Source organism: Mirounga leonina, unplaced genomic scaffold, assembly GCF_011800145.1.
Source record: "Mirounga leonina isolate KUSES-001 unplaced genomic scaffold, KU_Mleo_1.0 Mir_108, whole genome shotgun sequence".
NCBI classification, from domain to species: domain Eukaryota; kingdom Metazoa; phylum Chordata; class Mammalia; order Carnivora; family Phocidae; genus Mirounga; species Mirounga leonina.
Window position 1 is genome coordinate 1,228,208 of NW_023270237.1, and position 22,963 is coordinate 1,251,170.

Genomic DNA, 22,963 nt, shown 5'->3' on the forward strand with positions numbered 1-22,963 from the left:
TTACATGAGATATCCAACATTTTATTATAAAATAGGCTTTGTGTTAGGTAATTTTGCCCAACTGTAGGTTCATGTAAGTGTTCTGAGCACCTTTGAGGTAGGCTAGGCTAAGCTAGGATGATTAGTAGGCTAGCTAGGTGGATTCAATGCATTTTGGACTTATAATATTTTCAACTTACAGTGGGTTATCTGGATGTAACCCCATTATAAGTCAAAAAAGATCTATATCTGTATATAGATAGAGCAGAAGAGTACATATTTTATATAAATTAATATATTTACCATGTATTTTACATAGATAAATTTCAACCTGTAGTTTTTTCATTTCAGCTTCATCTTAGGTTATGATGGCTAAGAAATAATGAATTTGATGTGTTACTTTTTTTTTTACTGACACACATTATTATTTTAATTCCTACTAAAACTAACAATGTTTGCCCATGCACCTTTGTCTAGCGTATTGGTGAAACATTGCGATAAGGCATAGAAGCTGCTACATACAGTAACTATGAGAACCATCATTTTAATAATTATCATCATCAGAATAAGGAATTAAATATTATGCTCTCCTATTGAACACCAACTACACAGAGTCCCTATGGGGTTAATACGGGAAATGAGAACCAATATACCCTTCAACATATTGTCCCTCCTACCAGTTCTTATTTATAAATAAGAATAATCATATGTAATATTTCTGGAGTGACTCACTATGTCCTCAACTTGTAAGAGTTTTTGCATGTATTTAATCTTCATAACAACTACATGAGGCTGATAGTAATAAGATCTCCATTTTAAATTCAGTATGGAAGGAGATATAAACTATGTTAGCACCAGGGAAGGTTTGACCAGTGCCCATGATAAAAGACTCCACATCTCTGACCCTACAAGCCAAAGAGTATTTCTGGCGGCCTACTCCTGAACAGTAGGGAACAGAGAAGAGAAATAATTATCATCAGTGTGTGAAGGCCAAGAGACCACTTCTGATCTTGCTGCAACCCCAGGTAGAAACAGATGCTGTATTACAGCTGTTGAATATTCAAGTCAAATTTAAAAATATATCTAATGTGAATTTTTAAAGTGATTCAAGTGCTCGCTTCGGCAGCACATATACTAAAATAAAGTGATTCAAAAGTCAAATCTCTATCTGCAACCACTTGAGATCTACTGCTGAAATCTAATTGAGTAATGAATTAGCCATACTCTCGTGGATTTGTTGATTTGCATTCTCGGGTTTGCCCTTCATGGTGAGCTTTTATAGGTAGCATTCAGGTACATTCCAAATGCCAAATATCAGCCTTTGTTGGTTTTAAAAGCTAGATGAGCCACAAGTATGTCCATCACTCTAACAAGGCACAAGCATCTGAGTTTTCATCCTGCCTCACCCAAAGAGGGTCAGCAAAACAAAAACTAGAAACAACCCCAAAACATCTGATGGATACACAATGGGTTCAGTTTTAGGTATGCTGAATTTGAGCACCTGAAGGTACAAAGGGGTTAGCTATGGAGTCACAAAAGAGAGAACATGGGTAAGACTGAAGTCATCTTTGTAACTAAATTTGGGGAGACAGGTGAGCTTGCTTGCTTGGAGACTACCAAGAGGGGAGAAGCAGTATCTCCAAGGTTAGAATGGGTGGGGTAAGAGTGAGGACAGATGAAGAGGGATTCCGGGTTGATGTAACTGGCCACATTACTGAGTGGGGTGTGGTTGGTACTCCAAGTCCACACAAGTAGTGCCAGCTTCTGTGGACAGCCACCAGAAACATCTGGGATCTAGAGGGGTGGGAAATTTGTCACTGTGAAAGCAGGCAGACAGTCTGCAGGTCCAAGAGCCACCTTGCCATCATGTAAAAAGGTACAGGATATAGGAGCACCTGGGTGGCCCAGTCAGTTAAGCATCCAACTCTTGGTTTCGGCCCAGGTCATGATCTCTCAGGGTCAGGAGATCAAGCCCCAGGTGGGACTGTGCTCTCAATGGGGAGTCTGTTTGAGATTCTCTCTCCCTCTCCCTCTGCCCCTCCCTCTGCTTACTCTCCCTGTCTCTCTCTCTTTCAAATAAATAAATAAATCTTAAAAAAAAAAAAAGCACAGGATATAGGCTCAGAAACACCTAGATTCAAGTCCCAATTTTGTCATATGTGTGACCTGGGACAGATGGTTCGATCTTTTACATTCTCAGTTTTCCCATCTATATAATGGGAATTCATTCATTCAACAAATGTCTATTAACCATCTAGTGCATGCCAAAACCCTGTTTTAGGGTAGGATGACAACATTATCTATCTCATAAATTGTTCAGAGGATTAAAAGAAGACAAGGAATCTCAAGTGCTTAGGACAGTGCCCTGGGGAGGGGACATAATAATCCACCAATGTTAGTTGTTGTTTTTTTGTATTTATGGTGCTTTTACCTAGTTAGGGAACTCAGGAGAGGAGTTGGCTGGGTAGAGAAAGACGAAGTCAATTCTGGATACACTGAGTTAAGGGGCACTTTTGGTCATGCAATGGAGGTGCCCTGTAGGCCCGTAGGCCTGGTTATGTGGAGCTCAGGACACAGAGTCCAACTGAGTTTCATCTCAGCATGCACCTCCCCAAATCTGCCTTCTACAATGGGAGGCAGAGCTGTGAGCCTCATTTTCATTTTGAAGGAGTCAATATATTGATTTCAATTAAAATGAATGGCTAATATATTAGGGCACTGGGCTAGCTGAGCATTGAAAAATCCCCAAATTCTTTCTAAAACCCAGAAAACTACATGGGTCAAGAAGCCTCACTCAACTCAGATCTAAACTTATTTCTTGCCTCTGCACTTTTTTATTACAATCTTCTAATTATATCTCCATCGGTAAATACAGATCCAGGTTTTAGGTTTGTGAGTAGTTCTTTTATGTGTGTATGTGTGAATTTTTATTTACTGCAAGATTACTGTAAGAATAATTAAGTACATTTTTTAAGTAAGCTCTACACCCAATATGGGGCTTGGATTCACAACCCCAAGATCAAGAATCACATGATGTACCAACTGAGTCAGCCAGATGCCACTGTGAGTAGTTCTTAAATTTAATCCCTCCCTCTTGTTCCCTAGAAAACTGTAAGAGGACAATTTCAGAATATTTTTTTCTTGCATCATTGCAATTATACCTAACATGCAACACTTTTACCAAGTAAACATAACATTCAAATCATAGAAATGCCTAAATACATAAATCTTTAGGGTATATTGACACTGACTATCTTATAAGTCCAATCATAACTTATAAGCAGTTTCATAATAAACTTTTAAAGATTTTTTTTAGTATTTTTATAGTCTCAATGGTAAGAATAAGGAATAAATGACCCCTAGTTTAAAAAAAAAAAAAAAAAGCAGTATCAACAGAGGCCTAACCAAAGGAAAATCACATTGTCATTTGGCTAACATGTTGTTCATACTATATACTATTATACTAGCATGTTAGTATCATTTTGGGAAGAGTAAACAGTTTGAACTCACCCAAATTTTCATAAGTGCCTAGACAAAATTAAATATCTTACATATATTTTAATTTCATGCCATAAATAGCTTAGCAAAGTAAAGTCCCAAGGTAAAAGAACAGAGGCAGTAAAGACAACTAGAATGAATGGAGACAAAGGAAGATAAAGTGGCAAGGTCGTGGGTGAGAAAGAGAAGCAGCCAGAAAGCTGTGGGGGAAGAACAAGTATAAAAACAAAGAGAGACTATGGTGGTGGGGATGGGTGAGAAGGAAGGAGAGGCAAGGGACAAAGATGGAGTTTGCACTGAGGAAACATGCAGCAGACATCAACTTCTAGCCCATGAAAGACTGAGGTCTTCAGACGTTAGTGACTTCTACCTTAAATGAGAACTGTACTGTGGGCTACGGTAACATGACCTACACTGAAGACAGATGAGAGATCTCCGATCCTGTCATAATGAAAAAGGGAAGAAATCCATGCTTTGCATTGTTTTGGAACAGAACATCTGATGCAAGAATAATTCATATTTTTGGAGGCACCATATTTTCTATACAGCACCAAACCAAATGTCCAATTTGGGGAGGAAAGAAGAAACAATTTTCTAGACAAATCTACCAGGTGATTAAATGAATCTTTGCAAGTTATTCTCTGATTATTCAAGGCTTATCCCTTTGCCTATATGCATACTCCCAAAGAACAGTTGAGAAATAACCAAGGGAAATAGCCAAGGCCAATGAACAATTTTTTCCCCTCCCTGTGTCATAAAAGTGGAGCCAAATGCTCAGATTACAGAGCTCTGCTTGAGCTGTGGGACCAGGGAAAGAGCAACTGTCATCCATGATAGTGTCTAAGATTTGGAAGCACTCTCCTGATATACAGAGAAAGCTGGATGCTGTGCTCTGATTATTTTTCAGCCTAAACAGCTCTCCAGATCTTCTAGTTAATTCCTGCACAATTGACACCTCAGTGATACAGCTGATAAAAATATGCTATTAAGGTAACAAGATATTTTTTAAAGCATTTTCATTTATAAGCAGATGTACTTTGCAAAGAAGAAGGAAAATTGAATATACAAAGCAAATGGGAAGACTACTGAAGGAAATTCTAATCTTCAATGGGGGGCTGTATGCTTACTAGGCACATCCAATGTCAGTTAGAAAAAATTAGTCAAAGAAATTGGTCCCAGAGCTCCACAAAGACAGAGCCACAGAAAAGTGTGATCCTCAGGGAACTGGAAGAGACAGTGGAGACTAATTCACCCTGGGCTTAGGAATGGTGGTAGGATGGAGGCATCCAGAAGAGTGTCAGACACCAAGCGTCTGGGCATGCCATTGGTCACTTCCACACTGTACTTGTCATAAGCATGGAAGAAGGAATAACCAGAAAGGTTTTAAAATGACCATAATATATGGGAAACTGTGTGCAAGGGGAAAAGGGTATATGAAAACTCTGTACTGTCTGCTCAATTTTCTATAAACCTAAAACTTCTTAAAAATAAAATCAATTAATTTTAAAAAAATGACTAACAACCTACCAGTGAAAAGCCTGGACTCTTGAGTTAGAGCCCCAGATTTGGTCTGAGATGCCACTTGCTCACAATTGTTATGTCCTTGGCCAGGCAAGCCTCTTCTAACTCAGAATCCTCTTTTGTAAAGAGTTGTAGCAAGGACAAATGGGATAACTTATAACCACAGTGCTTGGCCTGACGTAGAAACTAAATTTAAAAATCTTTTAAAAAATAATGACCTGGCGGGGCACCTGGGTGGCTCAGTCATTAAGCGTCTGCCTTCGGCTCAGGTCATGATCCCAGGGTCCTGGGATGGAGCCCCACATCAGGTTCCCTGCTCCGCGGGAAGCCTGCTTCTCCCTCTCCCACTCCCCCTGCTTGTGTTCCCTCTCTCACTGCATCTCTCTCTGTCAAATAAATAAATAAAATCTTTAAAAAAAAAAAATCACCTGGCATTTTAGGCTATAGGACTGTTTTTTTCTTTCCCTATAAATTAGTTATATAAACAACCTCAGAGAATATACTGTCATCTATGAATTTTGAAATCGTTAAAAAAATACTTTCCTTAGAAAACAAGGGGTTCAGGAGGAGCAAGATGGCAGAGGAGTAGAAGACCTAAATTTCATCTGGTCCCAGGAATTCAGCTAGATAGGGATCAAACCATTCTGAACACCTATGAACTCAACAGAAGATCAAAGAAAAGAATAGCAGCAACTCTCTGAACAGAAAAGCGACCATTTTCTGGAAGGTAGGACGAGCGGAGAAGTGAATCCGAGGTGATATTCGGGAGGATAGGTGGCAGGGGAGGGGGCCTCCGTTGGCTGCTTCTGGCAAGTGATAGCACCGCAGAGCACAAAATCGGAACTTTTAGAAGTCGGCTCCGCTGAGGGACGTCACTCCAGTGGCTAAGCGTGGGGTGGAGCCCTCATGGGACAGTGTGGTCTCAGGACCCTCAGGGTCACAGGAAGACCGGGGGTGCCTGAGTGTGGCAGAGCTCCCACGATTGGAGCGGGGAAGCCAGCTGCAGAGACAGAGCCGAGGTGCAGGCTCTCAGCTGGGGTTGCCATAAACCGTGATCCATGGCACATTCAGGCCACTGCTCCTCCAGCAGGGACCTAACAAGCGGCAGATCCGGGGAGACTCCCCTTCCTCCCACGGGAGGAGTGGTGTGGGAGCGCACCGCAGGGATCTGCTGGGTTTGGAGACTCCACCCAGGGTCGGGTGCCAGAGATAGAAACGCTCGGTCACAGGCCGGGTGAGCACGGAGTGCGGCTGGAGACCAGGGAGACGGTAGTGACTGACTGCTTTACTCTGGGGGCTCACCGAGGAGCGGACCCCGAGTTCTCGGCTCCTCGGGTGGAGATTGGGAGGCCGCCACTTTCACTCTCATCCTCCAAAGCCGAAGGGAAAGCTTGCAGGGAACAAAAGCTCCCGAGAACAAACCCGAGCTGATTACTTAGCCCAGACGGGCAAGGGCAGGGCAATTCCGCCTCCGGCAAAGACATTTGGGAACCACAGCAACAGGTCCCTCCCCCAGAAGATCCGCAAGAACAGCCAGCCAAGACCAAGGTACCGATCAATGAGAACGGCAGAACTCCAGAGCTAGGGGAATACTGCACATAGAATTCATGGCTTTTTTCCCAAGATTCTTTAGTTTTTCAAAGTTAATTTTTTTTTACTTTTTTTTAAATTTTTCTTTTTCCCTTTTTCAACCAACATCTTTTCAATCCCTTTTTTAAAAAATCTTCTTTATTTTTCATTTTTAGAGTCATATTCTATCCCTTCATTGTAGTTAACCTTATTTTTGGTATACATATGTGTGTATATATATATATATGTATGTGTATGTGTATATATATATATATATATATATATATATATATATATATATGTATGTGTATATATATATATGTTGCTCTCTCTTTAAATTCTAGGATACAGTTTCGTCTAACAGACCAAAATATACCCTAAATCTCTAGTGTATGACTTTGTTCTAGTCTCCGGCCTGATCACATTCTCTCCTTTTTTTTTTTTTAAATCCTCTTCTTTCTTTTTTCAACCAACTTCTTATCAATTCTTTTTATAAAATCTTTTATAATTTTCATCCTTACAGTCATATTCCATCCCTTCATCATATTTATCCTTATTTTTGTACATATATAAGTTTTTCTTTCTTTAAAATTTTGGGAGGCACTTTCTTCTAACAGACCAAAATACACCCAAAATCTAGTGTGTGGCACTGATCTATGAACCAGCCTGATCATATTTGATCTTATTCTGTTTTTTGTTTGTTTGTTTCTTTGTTTTTATCTTTTTCTTTTTCTTTTTTTTTTCTTTTTTCTTTCTTTCCCTTCCTTTTCCCCTGGTTTCAGGTCTCTTCTGATTAGTTTAGTGTATATTTTTCTGGGGTTGTTGTTAACCTGTTAGCATTTTGTTCTCTCATTCATCTATTCTCCTCTGGACAAAAAGGCAAGATGGAAAAAATCACCTCAAAAAAAGAATAAGAAGCAGTACCGACTGCCAGGGACCTAATCAGTACACACATTAGTAAGATGTCAGAACTAGACTGCAGAATGACGATGTTAAAGATACTAGCTGGGCTTGAAAAAAGCATGGAAGTTATTAGAGAAACACTTTCTGGAGAAATAAAAGAACTAAAATCTAACCAAGTCAAAATCAAAAAGCCTATTAATGAGGTACAATAAAAAATGGAGGCTCTAACTGCTAGGATTAATGAGGCAGAAGAGAGAATCAGTGATACAGAAGATCAAATGATGAAGAATAAAGAAGCTGAGAAAAAGAGAGATAAACAACTACTGGATCATGAGGGCAGAATTCGAAAGATAAGTGATACCATAAGATGAAATAATATTAGAATAATTGGGATCCCAGAAGAAGAAGAAAGAGAGAGGGGGGCAGAAGGTATATTGGAGCAAATTATAGCAGAGAACTTCCCTAATTTGGGGAAGGAAACAGGCATCACAATCCAGGAGGCACAGAGAATGCCCCTCAAAATCAATAAAAATAGGTCAACACCCTGACATCTAATAGTAAAACTTACAAGTCTCACAGACAAAGAGAAAATCCTGAAAGCAGCTTGGGAGAAGAGATCTGTAAACTACAATGGTAGAAACATTAGATTTGGCAACAGACCTATCCACAGAGACCTGTCAGGCCAGAAAGGACTAGCATGATCTATTCAGAACACTAAATGAGAAAAATATGCAGCCAAGAATACTATATCCAGCTAGACTGTCATTGAAAATAGAAAGAGAGATAAAAAGCTTCCAGGACAAACAAAAACTAAAGGAATTTGCAAACACAAAACCAGCCCTACAAGAAATATTGAAAGGGATCCTCTAAGCAAAGAGAGAGACTAAAAGTAACATAGACAAAAAGGAACACAGACAATATACGGTAACAGTCACCTTACAGGCAATACAGTGGCACTAAATTCATATCTTTCAATAGTTACCCTGAATATAAATGGGCTAAATGCCCCAATCAAAAGACACAGGCTATCAGATTGGATTAAAAAACAAGACCCATCGATATACTGTCTGCAAGAGACTCATTTTAGACCCAAAGACACCCCCAGATTGAAAGTGAGGGGGTGGAAAACCATTTACCAAGCTAACGGACACCAAAAGAAAGCTGGGGTGGCAATTCTTATATCAGACAAATTAGATTTTAAACCAAAGACTATAATAAGAGATGAGGAAAGACACTATATCCTACTTAAAGGGTCTATCCAACAAGAAGATCTAACAATTGTAAATATCTATGCACCTAACATGGGAGCAGCCAATTATATAAGGCAATTAATAACAAAAGAAAAAAAAACACATCAACAACAATACAATAATAGTGGGGGACTTTAACAACCCCCCTCACTGAAATGGATGGATCATCTAAGCAAAAGATCAACAAGGAAATAAAGACTTTAAATGACACAGTGGACCAAATAGACTTCACAGATATATTCAGAACATTCCATCCCAAAGCAACGGAATACACATTCTTCTCTAGTGCCCATGGAACATTCTCCAGAATAGATCATATCCTAGGTCACAAATCAGGTCTTAACCAGTACCAATAGATTGGGATCATTCCCTGCCTATTTTCAGAACACAATGCTTTGAAACTAGAACTCAATCACAAGAGGAAAGTCAGAAAGAACTCAAATACGTGGAGGCTAAAGAGCATCCTACTAAAGAATGAATGGGTCAACCAGGAAATTAAAGAAGAATTTAAAAAATTCATGGAAACCAATGAAAATGAAAACACAGCTGTTCAAAATCTTTGGGATGCAGCAAAGGCAGTCCTAAGAGGAAAGTATATAGCAATACAAGCCTTTCTCAAGAAATAAGAAAGATCTCAATTACACAACCTAACCCTACACCTAAAGGAGCTGCAGAAAGAACAGCAAATGAAGCCTAAACCCAGCAGGAGAAGAGAAATAATAAAGATCAGAGCAGAAATCAATGAAATAGAAACCAAAAGAACAGTAGAACAGATCAACGAAACTAGGAGCTGGTTCTTTGAAAGAATTAACAAGAATGATAAACCCCTGGCCAGACTTATCAAAAAGAAAAGAGAAAGGACCCAAATAAATAAAATCATGAATGAAAGAGGAGAGATCACAACCAACACCAAAGAAATACAAACAATTATAAGAACATAATATGAGCAACTCTATGCTAGTAAATTAGATAACCTGGAAGAAATGGATGCATTCCTAGAGATGTACCAACTACCAAAACTGAACCAGGAAGAAATAGAAAACCTGAACAGACCTATAACCACTAAGGAAATTGAAGCAGTCATCAAAAATCTCCCAACAAACAAGAGCACAGGGCCAGATGGTTTCCCAGGGGAATTCTACCAAACATTTAAAGAAGAACTAATACCTATTCTTCTGAAACTTCTCCAAAAAATAGAAATGGAAGGAAATCTTCCAAACTCATTTTATGAGGCCACCCTTACCTTGATCCCAAAACCAGACAAAGACCCCATCAAAAAGGAGAATTACAGACCAATATCCTTGATGAACATGGATGCAAAAATTCTCACCAAAATACTAGCCAATAGGATCCAACAGTACATTAAAAGGATTATTCACCACAACCAAGTGGGATTTATCCCTGGGCTGCAAGGTTGGTTCAACATCCACAAATCAATCAATGTGATACAATACATTAATAAAAGAAAGAACAAGAACCATATGATCCTCTCAATAGATGCAGAAAAAGCATTTGACAAAGTACAGCATCCTTTCTTGATCAAAACTCTTCAGAGTATAGGCATAGAGGGTACATACCTCAAGATCATAAAAGCCATCTATGATAAACCCACGCGAATATCATTCTCAATGGGGAAAAACTGAGAACCTTTGCCCTCAGGTCAGGAACGCGGCAGGGATGTCCACTATCACCACTGCTATTCAACATAGTATTGGAAGTCCTAGCCACAGCAATCAGACAACAAAAAGAAATCAAAGGCATCCGAATCAGCAAAGAAGAAGTCAAACTCTCACTCTTTGCAGATGATATGATACTTTATGTGGAAAACCCAAAAGACTCCACCCCAAAACTGATAGAACTCATACAGGAATTCAGTAAAGTGGCAGGATATAAAATCAATGTACAGAAATCAGTGGCATTCCTATACACCAACAACAAGACAGAAGAAAGAGAAATTAAGGAGTCGATCCCATTTACAATTGCACCCAAAAACCGTAAGATACCTACGAATAAATCTAACCAAAGAGGTAAAGAATCTGTACTCAGAAAGCTATAAAATACTCATGAAAGAAATTGAGGAAGACACAAAGAAATGGAAAAACGTTCCATGCTCATGGATTGGAAGAACAAATATCATGAAGATGTCAATGCTACCTAGAGCAATCTACACATTAAATGCAATCCCTACCAAAATACCATCAACTTTTTTCAAAGAAATGGAACAAATAATCCTAAAATTTGTATGGAACCAGAAAAGACCCCGCATAGCCAGAGGAATGTTGAAAAAGGAATGCAAAGCTGGTGGCATCACAATTCCGGACTTCCAGCTCTATTACAAAGCTGTCATCATCAAGACAGTATGGGACTGGCACAAAAACAGACACACAGATCAATGGAACAGAATAGACAGCCCAGAAATTGACCCTCAATTCTTTGGTCAACTAATCTTCAACAAAGCAGGAAAGAATGTCCAATGGAAAAAAGTCTCTTCAACAAACGGTGTTGGGAAAATTGGACAGCCACATGCAGAAGAATAAAACTGGACCATTTCCTTACACCACACACAAAAATAGACTCCAAATGGTTGAAAGACCTCAATGTGAGATAGGAGTCCTTCAAAATCCTAGAGGAGAACACAGGCAGCAACCTCTTCGACCTCAGCCACAGCAACTTCTTCCTAGAAACATCACCAAAGGCAAGGGAAGCAAGGGCAAAAATGAACTATTGGGACTTCATCAAGATAAAAAGCTTTTGCACAGCAAAGGACACAGTCAACAAAACCAAAAGACAACCGACAGAATGGGAGAAGATATTTGCAAATGACATATCAGATAAAGGGCTAGTATCCAAAATCTATAAAGAACTTATCAAACTCAACACCCAAAGAACAAAGAATCCAATCAAGAAATGGGCAGAAGACATGAACAGACATTTTTCCACAGAAGACATCTAAATGGCCAACAGACACATGAAAAATGCTCAACATCACTCGGCATCAGGGAAATCCAAATCAAAACCTCAATGAGATACCACCTCACACCAGTCAGAATGGCTAAAATTAACAAGTCAGGAAATGACAGATGTTGGCGGGGATGCAGGGAAAGGGGAACCCTCCTACACTGTTGGTGGGAATGCAAGCTGGTGCAGCCACTCTGGAAAACAGTATGGAGGTTCCTCAAAAAGTTGAAAATAGAGCTACCCTATGACCTAGCAATTGTACTACTAAGTATTTACCCCAAAGATACAAATGTAGGGATCCAAAGGGGTATGTGCACCCGATGTTTATAACAGTAGTGTCCACAATAGCCAAACTGTGAAAGAGCCAAGATGTCCTTTGACAGATGAATGCATAAAGAAGTGGTATATATATACAATGGACAATTATGCAGCCATCAAAAGGAATGAAATCATGTCATTTGCAACGATGTGGATGGAACTGGAGGGTATTATGCTGAGCAAAATAAGTCAATCAGAGAAAGACATGTATCATATGACCTCACTGATATGAGGAATTCTTAATCTCAGGAAACAAACTGAGGGTTGCTGGAGTGGTGGGGGGTGGGAGGCATGGGTGGCTGTGTGATAGACATTGGGGAGGGTATGTGCTATGGTGAGTGTTGTGAATTGTGTAAGACTGTTGAATCACAGACCTGTACCTCTGAAACAAGTAATACATTATATGTTAAAAAAAAAAAAAAAAAAGAAGAAGAAGAAGACAATAGCAGGAAGGGAAAAATGAAGGGGGGTGAAATCAGAGGGGGAGATGAACCATGAGAGACTATGGACTCTGAGAAACAAACTGAGGGTTCTAGAGGGGAGGGGGGTGGGGGGATGGGTTAGCCTGATGATGGGTATTAAAAAGGGCATGTACTGAATGGAGCACTGGATGTTATACGCAAATAATGAATCATGGAACACTATATCAAAAACTAATGATGTACTGTATGGTGATTAACATAACATAATAATAATAATAAATAAATAAATAATGGCATAAATAGGCAAGTGCTGTCCAGAAGTGAAAACCTTGTCTGGAAGGCAAAAGCCAACTCAGCAAATATGACCAGGGTCAGTACATCAGGAGATGTCAAACGTGAGCGGAGCCAGGACCCACAGTTTGTGGCAAACCCAAGGCTGAAGTTGGAAGATGGAAGCAATAGCCAAGGCTGGGTCCAGGTTTGTTCTGGAGGCTGGATGATTCCAAAGGTCTTAAGGATATTGGGGCTGGAGGCCAGGCTCTGGGCCTGATGGTTTGGGGTCAGAGAGTCAAAGGAACCCTGGAATGTTACCTACCTAAGGCCTGATTGGCTTTATAGCTATATTTGTCCATTCCAGTGATGGGTATTAAAGAGGGCATGTACTGCATGGAGCACTGGGTGTTATACACAAACAATGAATCATGGAGCACTGCATCAAAAAGTAATGATGTAATGTATGGTAATTAACATAATTTTTAAAAAAAGAAAACAAGGGGTTAATGTGAAGCTCCCTCTTTCAGATACTATGAAGATGGTTATAAGAGCATCAGAGAAAAATTAACAGTAAAGATCATTTTCAGCCAAGTTATGTCATAGGTTTAGCACAGGATAGATTTTATGGTAACAAATATAGTTTCAACTTTAAAAGGAGGTAATTATTCAACCATCCGCTCTATAGATTATTGCTGTTATAAATATCTTTTGCTTAAGGGAATTAGTATAATGTCAATCAAATGCAAGGGTCCAGAGGGGACCTAGGGAATGAACAGTACTAATAGCATTTCCACACCTTGAAAGTAGTTAGAATTACGACAGTAGATAAAGACAAATGTAAGCATTGTCAACTGGAAGAAAGGCAACAAAAGCTCTGACTATGGCAAGAATGACCAGCTTTTTAAAAAATAATAGCTGACATTTATTGAGCATTTACTAAGAAGGATGTGCTAAGTGCCTCATACGTATTATTCTACATTAGTCTCAAATAATCCTAAGAAGTAGATACTATTCTTTTTTTCCCATTTTAAAGAAAAGGAAACTGATGCACAGAGAGATCAAATCACCTGTCCAAGATCACTCAACCTGCACATCAAGTTCTGCAAAGAACTATGTTTCTAAACAAGGCAGAGCCAATGAATGTAACTTATTTGGGCTCTCAAGAAGTCCATGGCATGGTTTTTATATCAGAAGTTATTTAAAAACAAAACCAAATGATGACTGAGCTAAATGTTTTGCAGTGGATTACAAAACCCACTTAACAATATGCAGTAAAGAACAGAGTTGAATTAGTATCTTTTTGATGGACACATCAGTACTAATCCTTGCAAATGGATACTGAATTAATCTTATTTTGCATTTCAAAAATGACATAGAGGAGGAAGTAGAGTCATGAGTCTGAGTATGCAGATGATATTGATAAATTTTTTAAAGAATAAAATGCTAAGCAACCACAGAAGCAGCTCACAAAGCATGAGGAGGCTCAATAGTGACAGATGACCTTCTATGTGGGCCAGTAGGCAATACAGCTGGAGAAAACTATCCATATACTCTTAATAAGCACTAAACTATAAGTTTAGTAGGGAATGGGATTTTTGGAGCTCTAATGATATACAGTGATAATGACATAAAAGCCAAGAAAAGAGTATGCATCTCTAGGAAGAGTTTAGAAAACAATCCAACATGCATAATATTTTGTAATTAATAAAACATCCTCATGCCCATATTTTTTAGGTTTTCATTTTTTTATTGAGATCATTATAGTTTCATATGTAGTTGTAAGAAATAATAGAGGGAGCCCTTGGACACTTTGCCCATTTCCCCTAATCGTATCATATTTACAAATAAAATTCTATTTGACTCCATCTGGAATACACTATGAAGGTCAGGTAAATGCATATCAAGAAAGGCACAAGAAAGATTCTAGAGATGGTTTAGATCATAGGAGCTGAAATGACTATGAGAGGAGAGGTTGTTAACAGGTCAATCAACTACAAATCTAGGTCACATCAGGTTGACAAAACAAAGTCAGGGGTGAATAAAGAAAACATGACTTTCAAAACACATTAGTAGAGAGTATATACATTGGCTATGGGCTTAATTTCAAATTCTAGAATATTAGAACTATGGGGACTTAATATTTAGACTGGATAGCAAATAACATAGTGTGAAGCACTAAACTATGGAGTCTGACTGGGGAAACCCTTCCCCTCCTCCCATTTCTTCCCAACCTCTACCACTCAGTAGCTGTGGGAACTTCAACTAGTTATACTAACTCTCTAAGCTTATTTCTTCATCTTTCATCTGGGGATAATAATGGCACCTACCTCATGGGGTTGTGAAGATAAAATAGGAAAACCTAGGTAACAATGTCTGACACAAGTGAAAATGTCATTATTAGCTAATGCTGATGTTATGCATTTAAAGGCTTTTAAAGGAGGGTTTCTAAACCTTGGCACTATTGACATCTTGGACCAGACAATTCTTTCTTGGGGCAGTGGGGGTGGACACAGGGGGTTCCTGTGCATTGTAGGATGTTCAGCAGCATCCCTGGCCTCTAATTCATTAGATGTAGCACTTATCTTCCAGCTGTAATACCAAACATGGCCCTAGATATTGCCAAATATCCGCAAGGCTGGGGGTGGGGTGGGGTGGGTGAATGTGAAATAAAATCAACCCTCGCTGAAAACCACTGCTTTAAAGGAACCAATTTAGGACAAAAAGATGAAGCACTACTTTCCATGGTGGTAGCCATTTCTTAGTTAAAGCAACAGGTCATTCATACTGCAAATATAAAAAGTTTCAGAACGGATTTAGAAATAACAAACATACATACACATAGACCCATAATGAACAAAGTTTCTAAATTAAATTTGGAATTGTGCACACTTACGAGGTCGAAGTAATGGAGACCCCGTCCTACAAACTTTCAAACACTGTGCGGGGCCACTGCCAGACAGGATGAAACCTCAAGTTAGGTGAATGATCCACCTAGTGGACACTTGAGATGCCCCCATGTTCCAGAAAGCTAATTATAAACTCCACCTGCAGCAAGAACACATTTCAAGGCACCCCCTAGAGAAACACTAGAGCACTGTGTTCCAGAAAGTGTTCCTGAATCTCTCTGCGCCTCAGAATTACCAGGGGGAGTTTTTCAAACATGGACATTTCCAGACCCTATCCCTACATTTTAATTTTGCATTTTAGGGTGGAGAGGCCAAGACATCTATCTGTAAGTTTAGTAAGTCCTCCCAAGTAATTGGGAACATCTGGTCAAGTCGACAGTGTCTTAAAATGTGAGAGAAGGTCAGGTTCTCTTTAACTCTGCCCCATCCTAACTCGTACATCAGAAAGAGACCTACACACTATGCAGAATTCTTTATGGGAAAAATTACAGCCTATAAATAGATATATTACATTAGTTCCCACTAATGATCAACATTAGGAACAAAGCTCCTACCCAAATAGAAAGCTGAAAACCAAAATTTTACAATAAAAGAATTAATTAAGAACTGCTGTTGTTTATTATTTCTAGTAATAAGTCTTCAGTTATCTCTGGTGACAGCTTTTGCTACAAATTCCATACCATCAATCACCCATGTTCAGACAGAACAGGGGTTACTATGCTCAGTCGTGTGGAACCAACAGTCTGTCTGCAAACTTTGAAAATGACAAGCAGTTGAAAGACAATGCTCATTCTATTTTCTATTCAACACCACCAGAATAGATCCTTACTAATGCAACAGAGGAAGCATTTGCTTCAGCAGTTAGAGGGATTTTAAGCCTAAGTGTGGAGCAGGTTTCCATCTCAAATTATGCAATTTGCAACCTACAGGTAGGGTGACCAGCTGTCACAGATTGCCTGGGACTGAGAATCTCCCAGCATGTGGGACTTTCAGTGTTAAAACTTAGACATTCCTGGGCAAACCGTGACAACTGGTTACCCTATGTACAGTCTTTTTTTTTTTTTTAAGATTTTATTTATTTGAGAGAGAGAATGAGAGAGAGAGAGAGCATGAGAAGGGGGAGGGCCAGAGGGAGAAGCAGACTCCCTGCTGAGCAGGGAGTCTGATGCAGGACTCGATCCTGGGACTCCAGGATCATGACCTGAGCCGAAGGCAGTGGCTTAACCAACTGAGCCACCCAGGCGCCCCTACCCTATGTACAGTCTTAAAGTTATCTTGTAGCTTGTTCCCTATCTATAACTTTTTTCTTTTTTCTTTTTTTAAAAGATTTTATTTATTTATTTGACAGAGAGAGACACAGTGAGAGAGGGAACACAAGCAGGGGGAGCGGGAGAGGGAAAAGCAGGCTTCCCACTGAGCAGGGAGCCTGATGTGGGGCTCGATCCCAGGACCCTGGGATCATGACCTGAGCCGAAGGCAGACACTTAACGACTGAGTCACCCAGGCGTCCGTCTATAACTTTTTTCTAAGGGCCTCTACGTCCCTCAAATCTGTCCCTATCCCTTGTCCATGTTCCATCCCACATATTTCTAGCCTGAGGACTTGGGTGCTGGAGCACCTTTCTCCTCCTAAAGTAAATGGACTGAGCTGACTGGTCACAGACACTGAGTTATAAGTCTATGTCATCCAGGAAATGGAGGTAAAGCAAAATCAAAGAGGACCTGAGAGAACCTGACCTTCTCTCTCCTAATTCAAGACACTTAAATAATGGTTCCCACTACTTGGGAGTGTTTATGAAATATGAAGATTACAGGACTTCCACCTCAGACTGTCTAGAGAGGAGGACTAAGAATCCCCATATGTGAAAAGCTTCTTGGCAATTATGATGTTCAGAAAGGCTCACCAACAATATTCAGAACCCAGTGCTCCTCCAGGGGGGGCACGAAATGTGTTTTTGCTGCAAGTGCAGTTTATAATTGCATTTCCAGAATGGGGATGCATTTCAGATATTTTACTAGGGAGGACTGACCTTTGTAATCCATAAATCCAAGTTAAAACCCATACTTTGATCTCAAGAGGCCATCATTTCAAATGCCTACATACTTTACTTGTCGTGCCTTAATTGAGTCTAAAGTAAGCTTGAAACCTATTTAAGTCAGGTCAATTTATGTTTATAAATGTTTGCCTTTAATAGTGCATTGGTAGCATATTATATCCAGATAGTCCTGTAAAAAATCACCTGTTGGCTTTGTCTTTGTTATACCAATTACTGACATCAAAAATTACTAATTGAATATATACATGTAAGGCTCAGAGCTAGATGTTAGACTTTGGGAAGGAGAACATTTTAAGTTATATAAATCTTTTATAGACTTATTGCCCTCTGTACTAATCTTATGTGATCACACTCTCAACAGGGATTTTTACACACATAAAAATTAGTTTCAAGGTGGTCAAAGATCACTCCAGAAATCCTTCCACAGTCCCTGAGCCTTTAAGATGAGTAAACATTTCTTCTTTCTGAGTGACATATGGTTTAGGAAATATATGACCAAAAAAATTAATTAAATAAATTTTAAAAAGATAATATGACCTTCCTATAAACACTCATCTTGGAAGCCAATGAGAACAAGATCCCATAAATTAATCTCTGAAAACCTATTCCAAATGCCTGCTCCTTTGGCAATATCCCTGCCAAATGAAGACACTTTTTAGGTCCCTGAAAACATCTAGCAGGTGGTTTCCAGATTGTGTCAAAGGGTTATTGGAAAATTAGAGAAGAAATGCGTCAAAGTTTTACAAGGTCCAATATAGGGGCTGAAGCTTCTTCACTCTTATGGAGTCATTTTGGCTACATGAGACTCCTTATTCATAAGCTCTACAAGGGTGAAAAACATCAAGATTTTATGGATTTCATCTTTGAAAACTTGCCAGAAATATTCTTGACTAGTGTGTGGAGACGCACACGCACACACACACACACACATGCACAGACTGAAAACCTCTTTTTCATAGACTCTCTTGAAAGAGCACCGAGACACCTCAAATTCACCTACATTTTGGAAAATTCAGCATCCAAAACAAGTCTCCTCTGTAAGGAGCCTTCTGTTCATTTCTGCCACTTGACACTTAACATGAAATGTATGGATCATTCCTTTGGTATGGGCAATTCCTACATAAACTCAGTATGCATTTCCATTATACAAGGAGTGTTAATAAGCTTGTTCAAAATCCTGTCCATCCAGAATGAGAAAAATGCATAACTACTCTTAACCTTTGGAGAATATAAGACACATATATGCACATAAAAGTCATGATTTAAAATAGAAAAGATATATCTATATCCAACATGGAAATACTTTATAACTCTCTTCCAGATACTTGTGTAGCTATACAAAACATCAGACAACTCAAAAATTAATGTGTATCTGGCTTAAGACTTCATTATGTGTTTTATATGTTGTTTGTTGGGGTTGGTGGAAGAAAAAAAGTGTATCTAATAATCTGACTCAAAACTCTAACTGGACTGACATTGGGTCCTGCCCCCTTTTATTTGCCTCTCATCAAAACACAATGGCCAGCAGAGCAAGGGGAGCTCACCAGGAGATAAGGACAGCCAACTATGAAGCATATTATTTTACAGATTAGCTTAAGGATTTAATATAAAATATAGAAAGTACTTAGAACAGTGCCTGGATCACATAAATCTTCAATAATAATAAAGCTATTAATAGTAGCTACTATTAGCCGCCATTATTAATATACTTAATTATTAATTAATATACTTAATAAACACTGGAGATTATGGTTTTACCTACTTAGACCATATGGATCAGTCTTAAGTAGGAATGTCTTAAATGAGCTGTTAACAATGACACGGAAACACATTACCTTTTTTAATCTCTTCCTTCAATTCCTGGAGATAAAGGACATCTCATGAAGCAAGTTCACCTAAGCCTATTTTTATCAGCCATCCAGAAACCAGCCTGCAAACCTCTGGCCCATCTGTATTATAAAAGATAAGCTGTGCTCTCATTTCTACTCATATAAATTAGTGTTTCTTTCCTAACTAAGTCTTCCTGGGAGCATTAATTTGCCTTCTGCTTACTAGGCAATCTACCATCCCTGGGGTTAAAACCAGAGAAACTGTCAGACAAATGGAACCAATTTTGAGACTTTTCAACACAGAAGTTAATGCGGAAAAAAAAAAAGACAGAAAAAGGCAATATAGGATCAGAATGAGCTACACCACTCACCTCCACTTTCCCTATGTTGATGAATCATCTTACAAGCAGGTAGTAGAAGAAAGCAAGTAGTAATGTTAAAACTCTCCCATCACTGAATACCTCAAAAATACCATGAGTATCAAGACAGTACAGATTATCTATAACCAGTGATAGAAAATAAGCACACCACTTGTTTGTCACAGGAGACCAAGTCGGAATTCATTAGGACCAGGAGTTGTGGTGAGTGTTTTTCACCTGACACCTATTTATGCCTAAGTCTGATGCTTGGCCCCCAGCTGGAGAGAATGCTCTATATCAGAACACACCTTAATTCCTCCTGCTCCGTCTCAGCTCCCCCACTGCAACTCAAGCACCTCCTCAGCTTTTCTGTTGCACCAGGCATGGTTTCCCACAGGAGGCCACATTTAGGAAAGCAGCAAGAAGCTGAACTCTCCTCAGAGTACAAGTGAAGACCTGTCCCCAGCCGTGCCTCTTACCTGCAGCATCTGCGCCTTCCACAGGCACACTCTGGGTCGACGCTGGGGTTGGGTCCTTGGGTCCATGCACCTGAGCAGCTTCTTCCTGGTTTGTCAAAATTGCAGAGCACAGATCAGTTTCCAGGGCTTGGAGCTTCAGCAAGGAATTCTGCCAGCAAAAGCAGAACATCGGGCTAGCTAAGTAACTGCCTAATACACAGCGGTGAGTCCGCAGCTCTGCAAAACCCCTTCTTCCAGCGGCTGGCAGAGGGGGAGGATCTCAGCCCCAGCGGCTTCAGGCAGAGCTGATTGTGCCAGAATCAGATACACATTATTCCACATGCAGCCTCAGTTTCTGCCTCATTGCAATCCTAACGTATATGGCTTTATATGTCACACATGGGACTGGTGATTTCGTCAAGAGGAGACGCTGCACCAGGAGAGCCAATCTGAGATGGTATCTGCTGCCCGGGTGCTTGAGGCTTTACGCTTTGCAAGTGTTTCATTCACTGTGCTGACATCAGGAGCAAGTGACATTAGGCCCCTCCCAGGCTACCATTCATAAAAGCCAGCATCCCTTAACCATGAAGACTGCAGCAGACCGCAGTGCATAAAGAGTTACTGCTGCAGAGGCCGCCTGGCTTCTGGGAGGCGCTTCTGGGCTCCCTGATCTACATCTGTATCTGGGAGGGTATATGCGTGCACGCATGTCTGTCTTCTGAAGTTGCTTCTCACACATGGGATGGCTCTAGCTGCCTGTATCAAAAGCAGAGTGCAGGGAGCAAGGGAGAGGGCCTTGGTCACTGAGTGTGACCCCGCCCAGCCACCGAGGGAGAAGGAATTTCTTAGCTCCCAGAACAACCCTCTTCCCACTCCCTTCATTTCTCATTTTAAATTTCTCCCATGGTTCTTAATCAGAACAGAGTCATACAGACTGACGCACGTATCCTGCCATGATGCAGATGCCCAGCAAATTAATTCCCCTGACCAGGTGAAAATGAGATGTGCCTGAGGCCTTGGCGGGGTGCCACTCCCCTGCAACAGGAAAGCTCTGCAGGCCTCAGAAGCTCCTCCACCCACAGAGCTCCTGGCAGGGGTGGCTACCTGGAGCGGAGCCATTGATCCTGTGCCTACTATGACCCTCCAGTATATACATACTCTACTCACACTCCACCGTCCACCTTCGTACCCAACCACCACACCCTACTCCATACACACGCTCCCATTCCCATCCCATGCTTACCCTTATACCCTACCCTACCTTCACCTCCTGTTTTCCACACCCTCGTGCCCAACCCCCACACCTTCACACTACTTGCACATACATTTAACCCCCAAATAACCCCATATACACTCTCATTTCTACCCTTCACACTCACCATTTTTATCCCCTACTACGCACATACACACATACACACACACACACAGAAACACCCCACCACACACACACCATATATACGCCCTCATACTCCCACTCTCACATCTATTCGGAACACACACACACCCCTCCCCGCCTATATACCCTCACACCTTACCTCACATAAGCGCCCACCTCCAATATCTCTTCACACCGAACCCCTCCCCTCACAGAGTACCTATTCCTACACACATACCCTCATCCATGCTGTTGACGTGAGTAAATATGAGCCCCCAGCAGTGTTTTCAAAGTTGTTCACTGCTAAGCAGGCTCCAGATACCTCCTCTGTCACGCTCAAAGATGAAGGTACAAACCTCCTCTGTGCTCAGGAGCTGCTGACTGAGAGCCCACAGCTCAGATGAGGCATGTACCTGAGATCAGGTCACTTTTTTACTGCTCCCTCCTCCTTTCTGGGATGTTCTCCCAGCAGCTGAGTGTGGAAGTAAGAGCCTGAGGTTACTGACAGGAGGTACAGAGGAGCAAGGGCACCAAGTTTCTGGGAAGAGTTCTAGGCATCCAGGAGACAAAAAGAACAATTCCAGACAAGCTTCCTACTGGAGGAACTTAGAGATCAGAGTGACCTTTCAAAAAAGAGCAAACTATTCTGAAAATTAAGAAATGATGACATGAGAATGTAAAATGGTGCAGCTGCTATAGAAAACAGTATGGCATTTCCTCAAAAAAATTAAAAATAGAACAACCATATGATCCAGTAATTCTGCTATTGCATATATACCCCCAAAGCAGGGACGCAAACAGGTATTTGTGCATCTATAGTCATAGCAATATTATTCACAATACCCAAGAGTTACATTATGGACTGAATTGTGTCTTCCCCAAATTCATATGTTGAAGACCTAACCCTCAATGTAACTGTATCTGGAGATGGGGCTTTTAAAGGGAAAATGAGGTCTCAGGGTGGGGTCCTAATTCAATATGATTAGTGTCATTATAAGCACAGAGAGAGACACACCAGGGATGCATCCACAGAGGAAAGGCCATGTGAGAAAGTGGCCGTTTGCCAGCCAAGGAGAAAGGTTTCAGGAGAAACTAACTCTGCCAGCACCTTGATCATGAGCTTTCAGCCTCCAGAACTGAGAAAATAAATGTTGTTTCAGCCACCTAGTCTGTAGTATCTTTTTTTTTTTTAATGGTAGCTCTAATAGAGTATTGGCAGACTAATACAAGGTAGGAAGAAAGGGAAGGAAGGAAGGAAGGAAGGAAGGAAGGAAGGAAGGAAGGAAGGA

At 40.3% G+C, this 22,963-nt stretch overlaps 1 protein-coding gene across 5 annotated transcripts in view; it reads right to left on the reverse strand.

The window, feature by feature from the left end:
• Positions 1 to 22,963, reverse strand: part of LOC118019443 (protein FAM13C) — a 152,069-nt gene that overhangs the window by 25,902 nt on the left and 103,204 nt on the right. For 3 of the 5 annotated variants that reach the window (XM_035018645.1, XM_035018636.1, XM_035018629.1), the window contains one exon: positions 20,321 to 20,405. In XM_035018645.1, coding sequence (XP_034874536.1) covers positions 20,321 to 20,405 — 85 coding nt within the window. Of the gene's footprint in view, positions 1 to 20,320; positions 20,469 to 22,963 lie in introns of all 5 variants that reach the window. The other 2 variants (XM_035018618.1, XM_035018611.1) reach the window with 1 other exon arrangement.